This window comes from Motacilla alba, chromosome 1A, assembly GCF_015832195.1.
Source record: "Motacilla alba alba isolate MOTALB_02 chromosome 1A, Motacilla_alba_V1.0_pri, whole genome shotgun sequence".
NCBI classification, from domain to species: domain Eukaryota; kingdom Metazoa; phylum Chordata; class Aves; order Passeriformes; family Motacillidae; genus Motacilla; species Motacilla alba.
The window spans coordinates 14176039-14200251 of record NC_052031.1 but is presented as its reverse complement, the minus strand read 5'-3'; the positions used below and the strand labels follow the sequence as shown (position 1 = coordinate 14200251).

Here is a 24213-nt window from a genome sequence, read left to right as displayed (position 1 = left end):
TAAAATATATTTCTATAAATGTTGAATCTGTAACAAAAAGAGGTCAGTTTTGTCATGCCAGTGGACAATTTACAAGAGAACTTGGAAGACTTAGACTGCTGTTAGGATGTGGGTAACACTGCCAACACTGATGACGTTTCAGTGTATATGTGGGCTTGCTCTCTTTCAAGCTGGCCTCAGTAAACTTGATGAAAATGCCTGCACAAATCCATTGTTGCATTCTCTGGGAGCTGTAAGAAGAACTCAGAAGGGAAAATGGAGCAGAAAGAGTGTTTTCTGGCTCATTCCTGAGCAGCCTGGTGTGGTAAACCCTCATTTCAGCAAGCAGGTGGATTTGGGCATCTCCAGCAGTCCTGGCAACCTACAGTTCTCAACCAAATCATCTTCACCAAATTACCTACATTTCCTGTAGGTGCGCAATACAATGAACTTGAACTTCGTAGTGAGAAAAAAATCTCTAAAAATTCCATCCAACGGCAAATCTGATCATGATGGAGGTCTGTCTGTAGTTGAGTATGAAAATATGAGCTAAAAAGAATTTAAAATAAAATGGGTTCTTCAGGGTCATTCCTTTTAAATACATGAGGGCCCTTCAGGGCTGTTGCCAATATGTGCACAGATTCCAGAAATGAGATGTTGTCACTTGCATAGGTAATCATTATCTTGTTGCAGAGACTAGCAGGAGAACAAGAAAACCCAGATGGCTTTTGGTAGATATTTAAATCATTCAGAACATACCATTTAAAGCATATTTTTTCTGAGATAGAATTTTTTTTTAAGAGAGAAAAACATGTTAAAACCCTTCAGCAGCTAGATCCTAATGTTGATTGTTAAGACTGAGTTAAAAGTGAAACTTGACATTTCGTTTTTTTTAATGGCTTTGTTGAACCGTCTAATAGACTGAGCACATACATAATGGTATTGTGAGGTGGAAGAAAACATCTGGTCACAAGCTTTTGTCCAAATATCAAAATTAGTAATGAGATTTTGTGTCCTTATACTTCTGTTCTTCAGTAATGGGACTTGAATCAGCAGGTGCAAGTCAGGGTTGCACAAGGACAGGAGAGGTGCTGCAATCTCACCTTCTGCTCTCTAAACTTTCTCAGCTGTGTTTTTAATAGGGAATCCACATCTTCAGATGTGAACTGGTTTGGTATCAGTAAGGGCTTTAGAGATTGGTCAAATTGTGTAAGAGGTGGGAGAAGCATTTTAAGAAGCTTGATTTGGCTCAGAAGCTCCCATTTCCATGTAAAATTTTGTATCATTTCTACTCTTTAAAGACTTTGTACTCTTTCTACACTCAAATAGAGCATTGTAGGATAAAATTTGTAATTGTTATGGGCTAGTCAGTGTAGCTGATCTGTCCTCAGAGGTGCCAGATACTTTAAAACTGCTGTCACGTTGATAGCCTGAGGCTTGGTAAACTTTGGAACATTGCTTGATGTTTCATGAGATAATTCTTTACAACAGTTCCTGATGCCTTTCTGTCCCATTAGCTCTTAGCCATCTGTTGCTTTGATTACACTATTATGGTGAATAAGTGTTTTGGCAAGCTATTTAGCTGTGTTGAAAAATCTTGTTTCTTTGCTTTCTAGTATTTTATTGCTACTGTTTCTTTTTTTTTCCCCCTCCTCAACCTTTGTAGTGCAATGCTTCTTGCTATTTCCTTCTTGTTATTCTAAGAAACAAAAGGCTGACCTAGTTTGAGGACATGATGAGGTTTATAACTGTGCTTTGTGGCTGTTCTCCTTTCATGGGGAAGTCCTTCTACCAAAAGAGGTTGTGTATTTCAAACACGGGCTCAGATGTTATAACCTAACCATATTTAAATGTTTGGCTTTGGGACTCTTGCCTCATAAGGCTTAAAATATTCTTTTCTAATCTAGCCAGTGTGTTTACATCACTATTACCTATGATATTTCTATAGCAAAGAATATTATTTTAACCTCTCTCTCTTCCCAACACTGCAAAGACCAAAACAGGAAGATCTGAGAAATCATTAGAAAGAAGCTTGTATTCTCTGGCTTTACAATTCAATTTGACCTTTTCATTTATTGCTCAGGTTTTAGAGATGAACAGAGTAAAAGACAGATGGGGTGATAATGAACATAGAGATGAGCTTCCCTAAGTAGGTTCATTTTTAGGAGTAGTGATATATCAATTAATTTTTTTAGGCATGGATATTTGGAAATGGAATAAAATACTGTTTTTAGACTGAAACTGAATTTCATTGGCATTTAATTTCTACTTTTAGGTTTTTGTTACTTTTTCTACAATTAAAATAGCTGAGTTATACCTCAAAGCAAGAATTCCAACCCTTCTTACTAAGTTATTAATTCTATTCAATAGGTCATTTTGCCTTGGCTGTGACTTAGGTGGCCAAGTTTTCTTCACTGCTTACCTTCTTGAGCTCTTTAAGTTGAACTGCAGCTTTTCCTGGAGTAACTTCATTTTTTCTCTCTTCTGGTGTCTGTAAGAGATGACCAAGAACTGGTTAGCTGCAAGTGCTTGCAAAACTTGCAATCACTTGGTCTTTGAGTACTTGTCATTATGGATAATAATGTTATTTATGGGAAAATTATTGGAAGGAGGCAGCATGTTGTAATGCTAGCGAGAGGGGAGAAGGGGCAAACACTGCAAAGGAGCATCTGACTGGGGATTTTTAGCCTCTCCAAGGGGTCTTTTTTGGACCTTGTAAAGCTGTGCTGTGTTGGAAATTGCAACTGCTATCTCCTACAAATAAAAGGAGCAGTAAACTTTAAAAAGTAAGTGAAATAGCTCCCAATATAGGAAAACTTCTGTCAAATGAAATTAGTTAATACTAAATGTCAGTCAAAGATACTCAGAAGTATAATCTAGAAACTGTAAGGACTGCAACAGTCTTTTGTATTTATTGTCAGAAAATATACATTAGTTTACAAGTTTGGTTATTTTAGTGTGCATCCTGGTCTGGGATTGTTGGGTTTAGTGCTGATTATTTCATGATGGTTAGGAAATGTTGTGGTATTCCTTGCTTGCCATGTTGTCAGACCATTCTGTTCAAGTGGACTAATTAGTTCCTGGACTAATTAGTAATTATGAATCTTCCTTCAACTAAGCAACATATGTAATTATTTTTGAGCTGTGTTACAGTTTTACTGCTTGTTTATGGGACAGGGTGTATGTTTTGCATAAGAGGTAACGATGTGACAGCACACTGAAATCACAGCTCTTGAGTTATCTATCTGTCTATCTGTCTGTCTATGTATCTATTTCCATCAGCCTGCTACTGCCTCTCCTGAACGGGGTTATCTCTTCTCTGCAGAATGATTAAGATTTTCAGTCAGAACCACTGTTCTGATTTTAATAAGCAAAATAGAAGTGTCCTTTTATGCATTAGTAGCTATGGAACATAATTTCTAAGTGAGGGACTAGTCCAATTTTGACTTCTCAGTATGTGGTCCTTCTAAACTATACAGTAAAAGAGCATTTCCTTGCAGAGCTGTTCTGATTATTGGTGATGCAAGTACTTGTGAAATTTGACTGCATGAAAGTTAACAATTAATTACATTTGTAACACTGCTTCTTTGTGTAAGTAGTAGCAGTTGTCTCAGATAAACCATAAATTGTCTCAGATTGACCATAAATATTGTTGCCAATTAACACATTTTCATTTGAGAGGGAAGTTGATAGTCCACACTGGTGCAAATCCTGTGGCATGGGATCTTCGGGACAGATTTGTACTGCATAAACAAATAATGCTGTGAAGTTCACTAAGACAGAACTGGGTAGAGAAAAATGATCCACATAGTGAATCCTGTACCCTTACAAGGTGGAGTGTAAGTTTGGAGGCTCTGTTTGTAGCACTTGAGCCATTAGTTTTGCCTGTTATGCAAGTTTCTTGTTCATGGTTCAGCCTTTTGCTAGGAATCTTCCTGACCCCAAGTTTGCTCAGTGTCCTCACCACTCTTCCTTGTGAGGAGCAGGTCCAAGCTGCATTTCTAATGATGAAAATGATTATTGCCCTTTCCTTAGCCATGCTTTCAGAAAATTGTTCTGATAATACTAGTGGCAATCATAAAATAAAAGACTACAATCTTGGACCTTAAATAATAGTTGCAATATGAGCAGTTGACAAAACAAAATTGTTTTGTTCCATCCTAGGAGATACTTTCAAATTAGAAATGTAAGATATGTTTATTTAAGTCTTTAATGGCATTTCTGTTTAGTCTTCTCAGGGTTATTATCTCTGGGGGAAAGGAAGTGACCAAATAGGGTTGTGCTCTGAGAATGACTGTAGCTGCCATGCTGGCCTGGACAGCATCTACTGGGTTATTTAATCCAGTCACCTGCTCTTTGAAACAACCACATGATGTAATTGTGAAAAAACCCACATTCATACCAGTGACTGCATGACACTTATTTTTTTACTTGTCTATGATTGTCTACAGAACCAAATGGAATGGGATGGGATAAAATTAATCAGAAATTATGTCAATAAAAGGAATGGTTCTCATTCACAGAGAAAATTAGCAAATACATCTGGTGTGAACATGTCTTCATAGTTTCTGCTGAATGAGTATCTGTTTTGCAAAAACATTAATTGAAATACCCATACCTTTTTTTCAAGTGTGACTGGTATCAACCTTCTGACCAAGCTATTAAAACTATTGTCTGATGGATACGGAGAAACTTAGGTGTTTTAAAATATTTGTGAGACTTGTTTCGTGGTAGAACTAGCTTTTGAGCATGTTCATTTTTTATTTTCTTCATATGTTTAACTGATGACTCACTGAGTCTTCTTAAGCTCTTACATTTGTGGAATTTAGTTTCCATGTATCTGTAACATACTATGTTGTGACTTGCCAGATGGAGGAGTGCTTTGAATGGAGAAGGATATTATTGGTGGACTTAATGTCATCTCTCCCTAACTCCCAGATGCATAATAATTTTTGCAATCTGTAGATCACTGTAGTTAATTTTTGAGTAGGTAGTGTTGTTGCCCTATACTTTGTGGGGTCATGTTTTTACTTCACTTGTGTATGCTTGTGTTTATGCACTTAGATTTTACTGTATTGCTATTCTGTTTTTCTTTGCCCTCTACTCATTTGATTGCCATAGCTTCAAATTTATGGCAAACATACACATTTTTTATGGACAGAGATTCTAAGGGGAACACTTTAAAATTGCTAAGTGTGGTTGCCTGCAGTGGCAGACAAATTGGTTATAAAATACTGCTGATTAACTCATTAAATTCCATCTCAAAAGCAGTTATATTATTTTCCATATTGTTCCTGTTGGATAGCTATTCTGAATATTATTCTCTGATTTGATTCCCTTTCCCTTTGTAGATCACTGTTGTAGTCAGTTCTTTTTCAAATGCTTTCCTCTTGATGAAAATTGTGGCAGCTTTTCAAAACTCAGAACTGTTCAGCTTTAAGCTTTCTCAGGTAGAAGAAAAATATTAAGGAAAATTCCTATCAATGGCATCTATTAGTAGTAGCAAATTCTGAAATACTGGCTCTCAACATTTTGTCCAGTGTGTATAATGATAAACAGTTTAATTTTTAGATGTATATGCAAGACTTAAAGTATAATAATTCATTTCCATCCTGCTTTTCAACATTTTCTTTTCACATAACTTTTGTCCTAAGGGGGGCTTCATCTTCATTTTTTTTAACATATTGTGTAAACCTAGAAACTAGCTGTGCATAAAAATTTCCATTCTCTTAGGATTAGTCATAAACCAACAATAGACTGTTACATAGCCTGTCTGGGGCATATGAAACAATAACTGCTTCCTGAGGTGAGAAAATTACTGTAAATGAATCAAATAAAATAATAGACTTTGTTCTACCTTGTCAAGGATTTGATGTGTCTCTAATTCTGTACAAGATGAATACATGAGTTAGAAGCCCTCTGTCTGTGGCCATGTCCACAATTTAAAGCAAATAACAAATAGGCCACCTGCATAATCTTTGTTCCATTCTGATTTTAATTTTGGTACTAGATTTGGAAGATACTTCAAGTGAATAGAAGGTTTCCATGATTTTGTATTTTGGTTCAAAACTTCTGGCTAAAACCATTTCTTTTGAAATATAGCTCAGCCTCTCTTGGAGTATGTTTTAGTTTCTTTCTTGCCCAGTAGCTACAGAGTTAGTTTGCTATACTGTGATGTGGTAGCTCTAAGATTGATTTTTTGCCTGCAGTTATTTGTGCCTCTATTGCCTGTTTGTCAGGAAAATAAGTATCTGGCCATTGATTATTTAAGGGTGGAAAGTGCCCAGCTCACCTTTTGATGCTGTTCTATTTTTTTACTATTTAATATATAAACATTAGAGCCTGACTGAAATCTAGTTGAGCACTTTGATAGTAATAGTAAGATATTGATTTTGTATTACTGACTCTCTACCTGGTTTCATAATTGTGTAAGTATTCTGTAAGAATTACAACAATTTAGGAAAGGCTGGTAAATGAGGTGTGTCTTTTATCTCTTTTCTTCCTTTCAGTTTTATTCTCTTTCTTTCTGCCAGAGTCTCTTCATTCTATTCCCCATCCTCTTCCCATTTATATTTTCTTTCTCTTGTTCATTCTGTCCCCAAATTCCCTCCTTGCATTATAGTACTCTTCATTTTCTGACATCCCATTAATCTTCCAGTCTTTATGGCTTACTTTCCCACCTCCACAAGCACACCCACAGGATGCTTAGAAATTTTACAGCATACCCAGTTGTCAAAAAACTAAACCTACAAGTCCCAGACCCGTAATACTATGCTGGGAATGCTCATTAACTCCCACACTGTTTGGAAAAAGAAACTGGTATAGTTAGTATAAGGTCTGCAAACCATAATACATGCCTAATATTCCTTTGCTTTCCACTAGACCTGGGAACTCCTCATGGGAAAGAAGATGGAATCTGGCTTTTTTTTCCTTTAACTATGGTTTTGATCTTGTAGGAACCCTAAAGAAAAAGGCACAAAAGTGCAGCTGTAGGGGTGTGACCTCTGAAACACTGGGTTTGAGGGGAACACATTGTTTGCCAACCGACCAGAAACCTGGTGCCGTAGGTGGATGTACCAAAAATGCATCCTCAGCACAGCAGCTGCACCATGGCCAAAGCCAAAGTGGGCTTTGCAGTGGGGAGTGCTGGTGGTCTCACAGAATCACAGAATTCTCAGATGCTTCTGTCCAGTCTGACTGCCAGCATTTCTGTCAGACCGTATTCTTTACTGCTGGCAAAAGTGACTAAGAAAAATGACAAAAGACTGCATCTCTAATGTGTATATGATCAACTGATTGCCCCCTCCACTAATTGCCTGTAAATGCTAATTAAAAAAGCAGTATTCAGTGTATGGATGACAGTGGTTAGTTTCCAAAGGCAATAATTTGAAGCTTTTCTCTTGTTAAATAGCACCCATGCCAGTGTTTAGTGTTGCTAAGTGGAATTATCATTAGATTTAATCTTTATCAGAGGTCTCTTAAACAGTGGACCTGGACAGTTTTCACTCCCCTTTGTTGAGTGGTTGTTTTTGGTTTTGTTTGTTTGTTTGTTTTTGGGGGTTTTTGGGTTTTTTGTTTGTTTGTTTTTTGGTTTTTTTGGGGGGTTTTTTTGCAAGCTCGGGAAATAATCACTGCATTGATTTATTTCTTAATTCTGCTGTGAGGAAAAATGAAGTTATTGTCAACATTAGAAATAGAAATGCAGAAATACAAGCTTAAACTTTGCAGCAGTCAGTAGTAGGGGCTTGACCTGCTTGCTTCTTCTTATCTTTCAGTAGTATTTTTTTTAAGCCTGTATCACATATAATTAACTGTTTGGGACTTAACTGACAGTAGTGTAACAAGCACTGCATGTTAAAGCAATATTACCAGCTACACTGTAGCTGAATACAGCTGTAGTGTAACTAACCCCAGAATTACTGCATCAGTCACTGATAACCCACCCCAGGTGAGATACTGCCAGCAGTGCTTCCAGTTCCTTTCTTTCCATTCATATTCAGAGTGTAACACCAAAAGGAGCTAAGCAAAGCATTGCTCAGAGAGCAGAGGAAATCAGTCCTCTCCTTTACCCTCTGTTCTCTGTTATGCAGTAAGGATGCCAGTAACTTAAACAGAATGAATTAGCAAACTGAACTTAAAAGATGAATTTGCCCGCTAAAATGATGTCTCATCAGGGATAAAACATCTCACTAGTACAGTTAAAGATAATTGTTATTTTTTAATATCCTCTTTCTTCAGAATCCTACTCAAGTGGGAACAGCTCTTCAGGTTTTCCATAATCTTGGGACTTTGAAGGATACCATTGCTAATGTGGTGGATGGATACTGCACAGCGCTGGAAGAGAACATAAAAAATGCTTTGGATATCAAAGTGTTGACCCAACCATCTCAAACAGTCACAAGAGGTATGATACTTGTTTTACAGAGAATGATAACTGATTATTTTTATAAGAGTATGGTATGTTATAAAATGGAAGAAGATCTCACATCCAAGCATGTTCTAGAAATGTATCCCTGCTTCCTTTAACCAGTAGAGGGTTGGAATAGGCGTATCTCAGAAAACTATTAATTTAAAAACATTTAATTTGACAAAATTGGGTCTGTCTGATATTTGGCTTGGAGGTTTTCCTTTATTCCTGCCTGCCACTCCTTCCTGACTTGTCCAGAAAATTGTCCTCATTACAATTTGTAGCATTTTCTTAGCTGTTTCTCATGGAACAATGACTCCAAAGTCTTCTTTCTTTTTATTGGTGGGAGAATTATGGGTTGAAATTATTTGCAATCAATGGAAGAAGCCTGCAACTACATTGTTATGCTTTTGTCAGGTGAAAATTGTTCCAAAGCAGACTATTCAATATGAAGAAATGTTGCACTATTAAACATTTAGTTCCCAGTTAGCTCAGATACCAAAAAATACTGAGGAATTGAGTGGACAGGCAAATTTGAACTTTGGTGTTGTGAACATTCAATTTTTTTCAAAAGTTTTGCAACAAGGTGGGGGTCCAAACCCACAATCAACAGAATAATACAGAAATATATCTTCTCTCAAATGAATTGATTGTTTAGAAGCTGCATGCCCTTCAGCTGGAATATCACCTTTTTTAGCAGTTTGTCTGTGCATTAGGTCCTGAGCTGGTAATAGCTGTATTTTTCAAAGCTTCTCTCTCTCCCATTTCCCTTTGCTCTTAAATCCTGCAAAACTGGTCATTGGCATTACTGTGGTGTTTCTGTGGAAGTCTGAGTTGGTAGAGCTTGTAACAGTCATGAGCATGAAATATCCCCACAGAACTTCAGAGCTCAGTCAGCTTCTCAGTTGAGACAACTGAGGCCATTCACAAAGCTCTGTTCTGAACGTATTTTAGGATGCCTTGGCTTAAAAAAAAAAGAATCTGTCAAAGTGCATATAGTTCTATATTCCCAATATTTTCATTTTCATTTGTGGAAGCTGAAATGTGCTGCTGTGTATGTTTAAAAACCATTTAGGTGGCCCTGGTCGAGCTGCTATGCCAACACCTGGGAACACAGCAGCTTTTCGAGCAGCCCTCTGGACAAACATGGAGAAACTCATGGATCAGATCTGTGCTGCTTGTGGACAGGTACTCTGCAGCTAATTCCTGTTTGTCTCATCATGCAATTTTGGGTGTAAGAATTTAGATGCCACTTTCCCTCTCAATAAACTCTCTCTTACAGGTGCAGCATTTGCAGAAAGTATTGGCAAAGAAAAGAGATCCTGTGTCACATGTCTGTTTCATAGAGGAGATAGTTAAGGTAAAGTTTTAACTTAGCTGAATATGCTTTAGTAAATATCTTAAGAAAAATGTGATGAGAGAATGAGTTTATTTACAATTTTACAGTTCCATAATTTTTTTTTTTTTTACTTAAATTGATGGGAAAGTGTTGAAACTCAAACTAACATTGAAGGATGTATTTGTGGTCTGTGGGTTATATCTGTAGGATGTAAACATGTTCATTTTGTTGTAATTTCTTTTGTTTTCTTTAAAAGGGAGCTGATAAGGCACCACTGTATGGATCATTAATGTCATTCCGTAATACCATGTGATTTGAGTAATTAATTAAATCTGTTCGTTTGCATAGGAGAATGTGTCTTCATCTATCATTTTCAGCCATCTGTTTCTCACCTCTTGACAATTTCTCCCTTGAAAAATAATCATGGCTGTTCTTTTGAATACCTATTATTTTCCATTCATTTGCATTGTTTTTATTCATATTTGCAGTAATTTGATTAATGGTCTCCTTTAGTGGTAGGAACAGGATTACTGAAACTGTCTCATCTGTGTTAGTAGAAGAGAGCGAAAACAAAAGACATGTTCCTGCTGACATCTCTTTCCAAGTGTGTAACTGGATTTTTAATTTACATGGACTTAATATTTGAAATAACTTGGGGAAGCTCTTCATATGCAAACGTGGTCTTCTCAACAGTGAAAGCAAATAATGAAGGTCAAATACATCCTTTATCTGTCTCTTAAGCCCGTCTCCAGAAGATGTTGCACAGAGCATCACTTTTCTATGAGGCACTTCAAGCTTCTCTTTCTGTGTTAAAACAATCAAACAAAAAAAGCAAACGACAACAACAAAAAAACAACCCAACCAAAAAAAAAAGAATCCACAACCCCCCTCAAAACGTTTATAAACTTTTAGCATATTTTCTTAATTAAAAAATGTTTAATCTGGCAAAAAAAAATCTGTTGCTGCCTGGGTGGATCAGCCCCTTCAGTGGATCAGCATGTTTAGGGAGTAACGTAGAAACCTGGAGACAGACCAGAAATGCTGAAAGGAAGAGTTTGGATGGAAAGGGAGCTTAGGTAAATGATCTGTTGGTTTTCATGAGTGGCTCCCACCCTGTGCCCATGTTTATAGCTTTCACTCTTCCCTCTTGTAAAGCATCTCTTGAAAAGGAGTTTTCCAACAACTGAAAAGAGAGTTTTTCCAGTTTTTGAGGCTGATAATAGAGGGAAGCCAAAGGAAATATTTTATCCTCCTGGAGACTAAACAAACAGGGAAAATGAATTTCAGTGGAAGCAGGGTAAGGAAAGCTCAGTAGAAAATAAAAGGCTTACTAGGTTGTCTTATGCTAAGCAAGTTCCATGATTTCTCTGATTACCCTTCTTCCCTTGTCGTTCATACAGCAGGATTGCATCTAAGTGAGAAGTCTTATTTCACAAATCAAATCCATCTATTTATTTTTCTGCAGTTTCCACTCTTCCAATTACTTTGCTCTTTGGTGGGTGTTCTGGTGTAGTAAAGTGCCAGGCTGGACGCTGTCATTCTCAGTGGGGCAGCTAAGGAGGAGTGGTACATCCTGATCTGATGTTCTGCCAGCAGAATTCTCTCAGCATGGCACAGTACTGCTGATGGCACCGACCCTTGACTTACTTCTTGCCTGAAATGGTTCAGTATAGCATCGTGGTTTTTTTGGACATTCTCCCAGTTAGACCATTTCTTCTGGTGTCTCTTGAAAAAGGTGTGGCACCAGGCTGCAGATGGGTGAGGTCACACCAAAGAGTAGAGCTGTTGTTCAGACAAAACCAGACACGTACTGCGTGCTGCTGAAATTCAGGAGTGTAAGTACAGATGGCTGTTTGGGAGAGTATGAATAGTTTTAGATATAAATAAGAAATTGGTATTTTGCCATTTACTAATGAAGATTCCATCTCATGTTAAACCAAACTGAAATGTGCTTTCCTCAGCAAGTGTTCTGGAGAGGGAGAGAAGTTGGATTTTCTGTATTGTATTCAATTTCATTAATAAACTGAGCAAATGAACAAAATGAGCCAAAGGTACTAACATTGTACCCGTTTGCTAGAGCAGCATGCCCACTCCAGAAGATAGGAAAACGAATCATCCACTCTACAGTCTGTGCACTAATTACTGTTACTGATGTCAACATTATTATTATAGTCATCTTCTGCAGCAGCTGCAGTACCACTTTGCCTGTCCATCTGCTTCCTTGTTTTGATTACTGCAGTGCAAGTATCATCCTAGGAAGCATAAGAGAGGAGGAGATCCAGCCTTTTTAAAGCACAAGTCCTTTAATAGCAAGGAAGCTACTTGCCTTTGGTTTTTTTAAGTCGTCATTCTCTTTTTCCATTGGGGATTTTTTGTGTCTTTCTCTTCACAGATAGCACAGCCTGCAGTTTTTCTAATTTTGTATTATGATCTCAAACATGTGCTTTCCGGCTTTCTAATTACCTTTTACCATAATAGTATTTAGTAGTGTTGTATTGTGTTGTATCCAAAAATGTAGTTTTAAAATCACTAGCTAATTGATTAAAGGATTCACAAAAGCTCTCGGGGTTTTTTTTTTGTTTTTTGGGTTTGTTTTTTTTTTTTTTTTTTTTTTTTTTTTGTTTTTTTTTTTTTTTTTTTGTTTTTTTTTTTTTTTAAGGAAACAAAACCTGACAGATGAAGAAGCTGAGGTACAGGACTTGGAAAATTTTAAATTCTGCAGTTCAGCATGAGGGCAATGACAACACCTGCATCTTTACTACCCTGTGGTTTCTCCTACAGAACTCCCTTCCAATTTTTACTAGCTTTAGCTGAGACTAAGAGTTAAGTCATAGTGTCAGGCTTACATGAGGATCATGGAAGAATCTGGACATTAAATTTATACTGCACATTTTTTCACTGCTTCCCTTTGCAGATCTAGATTTTGGTGTTTTTCCTTTGACACAATATGAAATTAATGCAATTCTAAAAAGAAATCACGCACTCATAGTATCTTCTAAAAACTTCTTCATTTCGTACTTGTCAGGAACTATAGATTCATTATTAATGTTTACATATTTAAATTACAGATTTAATTTTTTAATAAATCTATTAGCTGTTTAAAGGAGAAATACAATTGGATGGACAATTTGTGGGTTTTATGTAAGAAAAACAGGCCTTTAATGCCTAGATTTTAGTTGGAGAGGGCCAAAAGAACTCAGAACTCATGCAGTTCTGATTTGTAGTTTTGGGGAAAATGAATACAGCTTTCACTCTATACATTTTTTAAAAGATAGGGTTAACGCTGTGATAATTTTAACGGCAAAAATTAAAATTACAAGTAAGATTTAAATAATGTAAATTTGATATTTTTGTTCACCAGATGACTAGTTATTTATATCCCTTCTTTTAATTGCTTAATTCACCTTCAGAGAGCTGATAGGTTACTTCAGTTTATTTTGCTTTATTGCTTCTCTCTTTCGATGTGTGATGACTAATCCTTCCTCGGCTGTTGTAATGCCTAAACTACAACTGACTTCAGTGTAAATCGCAGCCGAACATCTCCTTCTGTGACAGCCACCTTCCTAATTAGAGTCCCTCTTAGCCCCTTCAAAAGAGTTGAAAATGATCTTTGATCCTCATCTATTTTGGCTCCTTCACTCCTACATAGGCATCAGGGAACAGTTCTGCCAAGAGAAAAGCAACCTGAGAAGCAGCAAAACATTTTTAAGGGGGGTTGGGGTGGTCAGTAGAAAGCATGAACTGGGTCTCTGTGCTGGGCAGAAAGGTGCAGGCAGAGCTGCCCTTGCTCGCCTTTGGTGTCCTGTTTGCAGCCAAGGCACATCACAAACCCTGTCATTTATGTAAGCCTCGGGGTAAAAAAGTGAGCTGAGAGTTCTAGGGAGTGTTATTATGCACTTTCTGGAGGGCTCTTATCATTGCTTCAGCTGATGAATGTTTGGTGAGTAAGCAGCCTTTTTTCCTGAGTTGTCAACACTGGCAATATGAGGTGTTAACGATACAGAGAGAAATGTCCTCAGCATTACATAAGATAAAGAAAATAAATGGAAAATATAGATATTTATTGACAGAGTGTACTTATATTTCATCTTCTAATTTCTGCTCCCCATCCAAACTTGATAAAAAATGTTGCTGCTTTGAAATTATTCACATCTACCATCACATATTCACATTCAGTTGACCCAATTAAAAAATAATCCCAAGTGGAAAATATTGAAAAATAATCTAATTATTGTCTTATGTGAATTCAGAAATAGTGTGGTTTTCACCAGTTATTAAAAGCGTATGATTTATTTTTCAGTATGTTTTGTAAATGCCGAATTGGATTACTTGCACATCATTCCTGCTGTGATTTCTGTTTGTTATTTAAGCCATAATGAGGTACTTTGTGAAGATCTAAACCCAGGTGGATGAGCAGGTTTTTGGTTCCCAAAATATCGAAGACAATTTTTGTTTCAGATCTACAAATTGCCCTGCTGAATTCACTTGCAGAAATTTTGAGGACTCTTAAAGAGCCAAGAAGATCATACCAGTTAAAAGCCCCAACTCTCATTTTGAATGGATCTGTGTGCCCAGGCAGCCATAGTAAAAGTAATTTAATTCTAATTCACATGGGAGGGTCAGAGCCTGTGCAATGGTTTTCTAATGATGATTTCTGTAGAACTTTATTCCATTTCTCTGGCAGAAATATGCAGCTGTGAAGAAAAGGGATGGTGTGGAGGTTGCATAGGTTAGTAGGTAATAATGACTTTTGTTCTTTTTCACTTCTGGTTTGGTGGTGTTTGTGCAAATTGCAGATCAGTGATGACTGCAAATTACTAAGTCAGTTGGTTTTCAGTCAGCTTGCCATTGGAAAAGAAATACATTTACCAGAAGTGCCGCCTTTTATCATCGTTCTTGTCAATCTTACCTGAACAGCTCCGGGCTGAGTGGACATGGTAACGAACCATCCTTTCATCCTTGGAGGGCATATGAAGTAGTCAAGGTGAAAGCATGGTTGGAATTGAAGCTGTACATACTAAATCACTTCTCTGGGTAGCTGAAAGCTGTCAAATCCCTGGGGTAGTTACTGGCTCTTGAATCCTAAGTTCGTTTATTTCAAGTTGATGCATATCTTGCAGGAATATGGAAGGATTAATTAATGTTTTAAGTAGTTTTGAAGATATAGGGCACTGTTTAATATCTAAGTATTTTTGTTCCTTACAAATTAGTTTTTCTGAGGAATCACTTAAGAATTCCAACATGCTATGAAGTGCACAGTTTAAACTTTATTTTCTAGTCAAGAAGGTTTTTGAGAAATAAAGCTAATCAGCTTTTGTTTCTTTTGTAACCTGCATAAAGAGACCTTTTTTCAAATGTTGCACTACTGCTGGAAGTCTAGAAACTATTACACCTTGGATATAAACTGATCAACCCAGTGTAATGAAATTCTGTGCCCTGCAGTAAAACAAAAAAAAAACCCAAGGTCATTTTTAAAATCACAGTGTCATTTATTGACATCTCTGCACCTGTAATGTATAATATAAAGAACATTAGAAATTTAAATTCACTCTTATTTGAAGAAATTTAATCCTGACTACTTTAAGGATATAGAAAAAGGTTATTGAGAGCACACTCAGAATTTGTCTTTTCTTTGATTAATTGCACTACTGAGTATGATGGCTTTTTGTTCACAGTCTAACATTTGGCAATTATGTTGCTATAGAAATAGTGCAAATAGATTTCCTTATTTCTGTCCCATAAGATCTTGTAGTATGAAGTTGTTAAATCATTTGCATTGTTGCTTTATTGGTGGAAAAAATATTTAGACTGTCCTTTAAACGCCTTCTGTTTTCAGAGCAACATTCCCAAGTCCTGTATTTCTCCATGGCAGAGCATTTGATTACAGCTAGAAAACACTGTATATGTTAGTATGCAAAGCCTGATTTCAGGAGCCTGCAGCAACTAGCTGCATGCTAATATTCACCATATTGTTTTACATTTCAAAGAAGCTTCACAATAAAGATGTTTTTCACATTCTACTCAAAGTAACACAATTTCTACAGGGAAAAATAAGTTGGAAGTAGTTGCCATGAACGGGGAGCCAGTTTAGAATCAGTGGGTCAGATTTATTATTTGAATGTTAAAGTAGCTATTTTAGACAGACACAAATATGATAATTCACAGATGGAAAATTATACTCATTAGGTTCTAAATTTACAGTGTGGAGGAAATAGAGACATTTGTAAAAATAAATATATGTCCTTTCAGCATCTTCTTACATTCTTGTCTAATACTGAAGAAGGGGGGTACTTTCATTCTCATTCCTTGAATTTAGATTTAATGCCAGATACTAAATAGTTATAATAAGAACTGAGTTAGGGAGATTTAATTTCATTTCAGTAATAGCAAAGTTAATTAGTAGTTTGATATGGGTTTTTTAAATGAGGTAAGCTGTTTTTATGTTTGAGGAGACTTGAAATCAGTTTTCCAGGCTTTAGCATTAGTATTATTGTATAGTACCAGTGAATACTGATCTTCTAGTATCTGTCCTTTGATGATACTGGTACTCAGCCCACTATTGTTCAGTGGTTTATTAACTTCCTAGTAGCTGTTAGTGAAAATGGGTTATATTTTTTGAACTGGGAAAACGAGTCATTTTCATGTGAGTGAGAAGGGGTTTAGCACATGAGTCGTGTCAGTCTGTAGTTTCTTCTGTAATCTTGTGAGCAGGCAACATCCAATCTAAATTTCAAATCTATGCAGTCAATGCATCAATCTGAGTAATAGTGTTGCTTCACACTATTAACAAGTCTGCTTAGGTGCTGTAATACCATGCACAAAAGATGAAAGGACTACTTAAAAAAAATTAATAGACAATTATAAATCCCTCCTCCCCCATACCAGTAAAAGAGTACTGATCTAAATCCTTTCCTTACCACCAGTCACTGAGGTGATTGAGACTGCAGGCTCTCCCAGTTGCACTGTGAGAGCTTTTTATCAATGAGGGATTAATCATGAATGGCCCAGCTGAACGGCCAGGCCCAGAAAGTGGTGATCAGTGGTGCAAAATCTGGTCAGTAGTGTACCCCTACAATGGGTCAATATAAGGTCCAGTTCTGTTTTAAGACTTATTAGTAATCTGGATGATGGGCCAGAATGTACCCTCAGCAGGTTTGCTGATGACACAGAACTGGGAGTAGTGGCTGATGCTCCACAGAGTCATGCTGCCATCAAGAGCGACCTCAAGAGAGTGGAGGAATGTGGAGGAATGGTCTGATGGGAACCTTATGGAGTTCCTGGGACAGAGAGCAGGGAGAACTAACACTGTCCAAATGTCTGCTGGCACTGGTCTTATGCAGTGTTATTAAGCTGCATCAGCGGAAATTTAGGCTGGACATTGGGAAGAAGTTCTTCACAGGAAGAGTGATTGGCCAATGGAATGGGCCGCCAGGGAGGTGGTGGAGTCAGCATCCCTGGAGGTGTTTAAAAAAAAGATTGGATGTGGCACTCGGTGCCGTGGTTTGGTTGACAAGGTGGTGTTAGGTCATAGGGTGGATTTGATGATCTCAAAGGTCTTGTCCAACCTAGTTAATTCTGTGACTCTGTGGTTCTATTATACAACCTGAGATGTTTTATTTAAAACGTGATCTATTATGGGAAAATTGCACAGTGTTACTGTTTGTGCCAAAAATTGACAATAGTGACTTTATAGTAATAGTTGAAATGAAATAGTTACACAAAGTGAAAATGTTTTTAGCAGATTGCTGGTTATGGCCCTGATTCAGCAAAGCAGTTAAGCACATTTTAATTTCACATAAATAATATATACCATAGAAGTCAAACTACCTCCGTCTATGATTTTAATAAGGATAAACTTTGTCCCATTAACACAGACAATATAGTGAGCCTCACTGTTGAGAAAATACATCACCATTTGTGGTATAGCCTGCTGGACATATTTTGTCTGATTTATGGGTATAATTTTCATGAGCAAGTAATTCCTCTGTGAATAGTATGTGTGACTGTGTACCAAATTTTTAAACAGTGGGGAAAAGGGGGAAGACTACAGTGGCTGGGCCAGAGTACAGTCTGGTTGTTGTGGTTTTCTATTTTACTCTACACAGATGCAAGTGGGTTACCTAGAAATAACATATTGTAAAGTAGCTAAGTGCTAATAGTCCATACATCTTTCAAAAGTATCTTTCCATTCCTTGGTTGTGGCCAGCTGTCCAGCAGGTCAGAATGACAGAGGGTTGCCCTAGTGTATGTTATTGGGCAGTTGTTTGGTTCATTTCTGAAAATAAAGAATTAACAAGAGGAGGGCAGATATAAACTGTCTCGCACTGCCTAAGGAATTGCATAGGGCTACTAAATCATGTAAGTGCCTGCTCAGCTGTTCAGTTTTGGGGAATAAAGTGGTCACTGGTCACAGGAACAATAGTGACAGTATTTTTAATTTACAGTTTGGGTTGGTAGATGTTGGTTTATGTAAGTGTTCTTTAGGCATTGGAGCATTTTCGCAACAGATTTTTATTAGAAAATAGCCAGTTCTGTGGTTGATCTTACTTCCCCACCGTTTTGTAATGGTACAAAGTATGATTTATGTGCAGATTTTCTGTGCTGTGAGATCAAAATAAAGCTGCGAGCAGACAGTAGCATTCATTCAAAAATGCTGTGTTCGATGGATCTGGTTTGGAAGGAAAGCTCTGTTTTGCCATTATAGTCTTACAATTGCTTGCAATTAATGTTCATAGTTTTAATTTGATATATCTAGTGATGGGGAAAATATATATATGTCAACCTGAATCTTGCCTGTCATGAGTTTTAGATACCATCAATTACAGTTAAGGTTCTTTTGTTGAAGGAAAAACATATTGCATGACAAGAGGAAATAACATTTTATTTTATGCTAAAGTGCAATAATTTGCTTCTGGAGACTTTCAGTTATGTATGGATGTTTTATGTAGGCTTTCTATGTTCACAGTGTGCACCTGAAACAGCTTTGTGCCAGATAATAACACCTCTTAGCTTCCAAAGGTTGATGTGTTCTTTGTGTTGTTAAACACATACCCTGGGAGGGGGGACAGTACGGTGACCTTTTTCCAGTGCTGTTGGTTGTGGCATAGGAAGCTGTTGGAAAATGATTGCTACAGAGCTGAAAAGATAATCGGATGCAGTTCATTACTCATCTTGTCAGCTGCTACTGCTACAAGGGATTGTATCACAAGATGTTAATCTGCTTGTGACTAGATTTCAAAGCAAGCATTTTTATTTTGGAGGGGGTGTAAATAATTTACCATCTTCCAATTCTATTTCATTTTCAGAAGCAAGAGAAATGGAAAATTCCTCATTTAAAGTCTCAGAATATTAATTGATAGAAATATTAGTACATCCTTGTGGATTATTTTACAACTATATGATGATGTGCTGCAAAAAGCTATTTAATTGCAGAAATGGTTCTTTTTAAACTAATTGTGCTGTAGTGTATTCCTTGAATAGGGGAAGTTAGTCTGCTAGCACACTTCAGTGTGTTCAGCAAGACAAGTATTAGACACAAGACAGATTTGGACCCAAAAGAGCCCTATCTACACATTGAATCACTAATGTGGATGTACCCTGTGCTCCCATACATTGTCTACCACTGAGGATTTTTGGTGTAAGTGTGGAGGAGGACTATATTCATTATTTGCAGATGGGAAGATGAGAAGGTGGTTTTAGCTAGCTGACTTTAGTTTTCTGAAAGTAAAAGGGCCAAAAGAGCAGTTACTTTCTGATACTGTGGTTTGCTGCTCACAATGCTGTATGTGAAGCATAGGGGAAGGCTTATAAACTTTCCATTACATTAAGATGAGCCAGTAGATTTGCTGTGTACATTTCAAGCAAGCAGAACTGCCTTTTCCAGCTTCATCTTGCCTATCTTTTTAAGTCCTTGAAGAAGTTGTCCAGTACAAGGGACATTCCTTTAATTTCCTGCTGGAGAAAAAACACTCCTTTTGCTACCCTTTCCTTGTAATTTTCTAGTATTGATTATTGTCAGATGGACTTGCATGCTATATTTTAAGTGGTTGAATTATAATTCTCATAAATCTAATAAATCTAATCCTTCTTAGAATACATAATTAAAAAAAAAAACAAGCAGTGAGAGACTCAAATGTACCTTTGAAAATAATATATCGAGTTAATGTGTAAGCAAAAGAAATTACAGATTTAAACAAATTAAATTGTTTCTGGATGCTCATGGTTGCATATGGCACTTTTTTACTCCCTCTGGAGTATCTAATGCTAATGCCTTGCTGTATTCCAATTTTGGTAGCTACAGTCCACCCACTTAAATACCCCCTGTTGTATGTGTAGGCATGGTATTCTCTAGTTCCTGCCACAAACTCTTACATGCTCTTCTCTGTGCTATTAATCAGCAGCTATATTTCATCTCCTGAGACTGCATCTCAGCACTGGACAAACTGAAATCTCATGTCATATGTTGTAGATAGTGATTTTAGTTACTTAGAAAGCAGGGCATTTCTTTTTCCCCTGAACATTTTTGACTGAGCAGTCAGTCAGTAGGAAATGTTATCTGACTTTTTCATGAAGCTTTTCCCTCCTGTCTCTCCTCATCCATAATAGAGTTGGCTAGCTGAGCAATGAGGGCCTTTTCCCCTACAAAATTCTGATACAGTTAATGTACACCATTTGCCCAGGTTAGAAGACACAAAAACTAATGAGCAGAGGTTAATTTGTATGTTTGTGGCTACCTATGCAAATGTGTGCATGTCTGACCTTATATTATGTATGTATATAGAGATACATGGAAAAGTGGCATATTTCCGCAACAACATAAAGCATCATCCCCTCTTACTGTTACTTGTCACCATGTTGAATCTGACAATTAAGATAGGAGTGTTGATAGGGAGGGATACATTAATATTTGTTTTCTGGACCCTTTAATCACTGAATTTTCTGCTGAGATCGTGGCAGAGATGTAGATGGTAATTACAGGAATGAAAAAAAGAGTTTGAAAGTGCTCTCTAACTATTTTTCCACCTCCATTAGATTATTTAGAATTTGAATTGAGTTACTATGCTCAATAGGCAACCATTGTTCCAGATTGGGATAAAGAATATGAAAGTAAATTAATTTATACTTGATGTGAAAGGCCATTTGTTTTAGAGTAGTCTTCATGTTCTGAATTTGAAACTGTGAAATAAAGAATTAAGCAATTTCACGTTTATGCTATCGCAATAAATTTATCAAAGAAAAGAGATTTTATGCAGTGAACCTTCTGAATAATTTTCTGATATTCTAATTTTCCTTTGCCCATTTGTGAAAGTCAAGTACAATTTTACAGAAAATACAAACATAACTATAAAATAAATTACTTCAGTTTCTAAATCCATCATTGTCCTCAAGCAGTCAAAAATGAGATTCCGTAATCCCAGTTTATTTTAGCATTCAGTGTTAATTATCATACATTTTATGAGTACAAGAGCATAGAAGATGTTCTCTCTCTTCTCTCTCAATTCTTAATACATGACCCATAAACTTTACCTTTCTTTATCTTTAGAGATAAGGAGTAGAGTTGGATTAGTTTCTCATCTAATTGCAGAGTTTGTGATGATAATCCTATTTTTATCATTACTTTTAGATGTATCACTATACCTTTGACTGATTTTCAGATTTTATATTCATTCTTTAAGATTATTTTTTTAAACTGAAACTTGAGCTTGAACTTGCAGTCTTTTAATGAACAGATCTTCAAGAGGGATGCAGTGGTACTTGTTAATGAATGACATTGTAAAGACATTTGTTGATTTGCCCATTATTGCAACTGCTAGTGAAAAGAGACCATTTTTTCCCTTTATCATCATAAGTAGTAGTGATTCATTTTGGAGTAGCGAGACTTTTAAATACAATAGATTATCTCCACTTTTTTGTGGTACTGCTGGGCAGTGCAGAAGTGAAACGGACATGTTTCTTCTTTTCTGATTCTCATTCCTGAAGTGATCTGGTCAAACTGGTTAATGCAGCAGTCAGGTCAAGGGATGACATGTACACCTTTCTGTTCAGAGTGGGTTTTCTCTTCCCATGACAACACTGAACAGTCTTCCAAGTATCTTAACAGGCAGGCAGGATAGGATACCCATCCTCATCTCCTGGAATTTTTTTTCTACCTCAAACAGACAGGGATCAAAAATCACGCTTTAATGCTTGACCCTGAGTGCCAGATGTTGGGGGCAGTAGGGAAGCAGCCTGCCCCTGCACGTTCCCTTTGGTGTGCTCCCGTGTTTCCCCTGCTGACTGCAAGCCCTGTTGGCACCAGGCAGTGAAGAGTCAGCTGTGGGGTTCAGTGTATTTTTGGGTGGTTTATGTTTTTGGGAAGCAGAGCTGCTCTGTGTGCAGTGGTTTGGAGTTTGGTCCCTGGTTGGAGTTTTCCAGTGCGTGGTACTGGCAGTGAATAATTGCTGTGGTGTAGCCAGCACGAGAACTCCCACGGAATGGGAAGGTCACTGCAGTGCAAGGAGATTTTCTAACACATCTCCTGAGGTGTGCTGCTTTGGACTGCACTCACACCCCTAGAGAGCTGGGAGATTTCTGCTCAGACTTGGAGGAAAATACTTGATTCGAGACAAGACTGAAGCTTTTATTTTGTTTTCTCTAATAGTTTTTCTAGCTCTAAACCTGAGGAAAACTTCTCAGATTTCACTTACTTTGTTTTTATTTTCAGTGATGAGGAGTAGCTTTGACTGCAAGTATTTGCATTGCTTGATATTCTTTGGAAAGAACGTGTTTTGAAACTTGTATTCCTTTTGTCCCTTGCTCTTAGGATGGCCAGTCTGATATTTTGTACAAATTTTGGACTGCAGTAACTCAGACACTTTCCTCTCAGTTTCAGTCAGCAACAGACTGTAAGTATTCAGTATAAATGATTTGTATTGCATTTTGTAATTATTTTGAATCTTGTTTTTCAGTAAGCCCTTTGCTCAGTATGTCCTCTACCAGAACTATAGCAGTGGTTCAATCAGCACGAGGTCTGTGTGTTTAAAACTTCTGGGTTTGTAACCACACAGGATCCTCTTAAACTATGGTTAAATTTTCAGCAAGAAATATTTTCTGTTTCATTAGGTAGTTGTTATCTAATAACAAAAAGTATTTTTCTAACTGTGAGTGGAGGTAAAAATGTTTGGAATGGTACATTATACTCCCTAAATCAAGTGGGTTTGCCAAATTCAAAATTAGTAATTTGATTTTAAAGATAAATTCTTAGACTTTTCTTGTTAAACACTGATTGGTTGTAAAAATCAGATTTCAGTCATGTTTTGGATTCCATTATTTTGGATTCCTGTTATTCCATAACAGGATTTTAGTTACTTCAAAATTGTCTTATATATATACAGATGAACAAATTGGTGTTCTGACTATACACAATTTTCTCTACTTGTGTAATATGTAAATAGCCAGTACAATCAAGGAATATTAAATATAAATCATGTATTAACATAAGACAGTTCTATTAGCAGAGCATGCTAATGCAGGGTGCAGTTGGATCATAGGTGAGTTTGGTACTTTGATAAGTGTATCTTTCATGTTTGCATAGAGTGTTTAAATTTAATCTTTTGCACATAAAGGTGAAGGGCATAAGATGTGCATTTGTCTTTGTGATCTCAGCTATTGCAGTGGCCCTTCAAAATTTGGTCCTTCCAGGCTTTGTAGCGGCAGTATAATTTTGAGGAACTAGCTGGTGGATTCATACTCAGTGGTTGCTAAGCAACTAGATGATCCCAAAAGAAAATGTATGCATCTTGTGTTAAAACAGATTAATTTTACTGTTTGCCTTATGCATTGCTTTGAGGGCAGTAAGTCCATACCCTGAGCCTCCTGTGCTCACACTGAGCACGTGCTGCCTGTTCTCAGCACTCACATTGAAGATTGTAAATTTGTGACATCAGTTAACAGCACCAACCAATGCTGCAGAACTGGAGGAACTCTTACATTTTGGCAGCTGTACTTTTTCTAACAGCTATTCAAAGCTATTTTATTACTTACAGTTTTTAATAATGTGTTTTATATGAACATTTATAGGGGAGGTTCGATGTGAATGATGTTTTTATCTTGCTAGAGCTGAGTTTTGGGGAGACTTTTTTTTCATTTCAGTGAGACATCTAAATGAAAATGTTCATTTTTAACATAAACTTCTGGTGACTGAATGCACTGACATCAGTCAGGTTCTGGATCATATAGATCAGAGGAAGACAAGATGTCAGAAAAATAGTGTAAAAATAGAAATTTATGGCAGTTTAAAAGGTTTGCTATTAGATAATGATCTGCTTTTGCGAGGATGGGACAGTCTTTGTAAACATAGCTTCATGACCTAAAATAACTCTGTGTTTGATAATAAATGTGAATCCTCCAGTATTCAAAATTATATATTTGAGTTGAAAGCACAGGCTGGGTGAAATGGGGCAGATGTCTGGAACCTGAAAAACCTATGAATGAATGGAACAGTGTTAAT

At 36.9% G+C, this 24213-nt stretch overlaps 1 protein-coding gene across 1 annotated transcript in view; it reads left to right on the top strand.

Moving 5' to 3' along the window:
- Positions 1-24213, top strand: part of COG5 (component of oligomeric golgi complex 5) — a 175160-nt gene that overhangs the window by 104707 nt on the left and 46240 nt on the right. Inside the window, exons 8-11 of the mRNA XM_038153486.1 lie at positions 8218-8383; positions 9462-9574; positions 9669-9746; positions 22528-22609. Coding sequence (XP_038009414.1) covers positions 8218-8383; positions 9462-9574; positions 9669-9746; positions 22528-22609 — 439 coding nt within the window. The remainder of the gene's footprint in view (positions 1-8217; positions 8384-9461; positions 9575-9668; positions 9747-22527; positions 22610-24213) is intronic.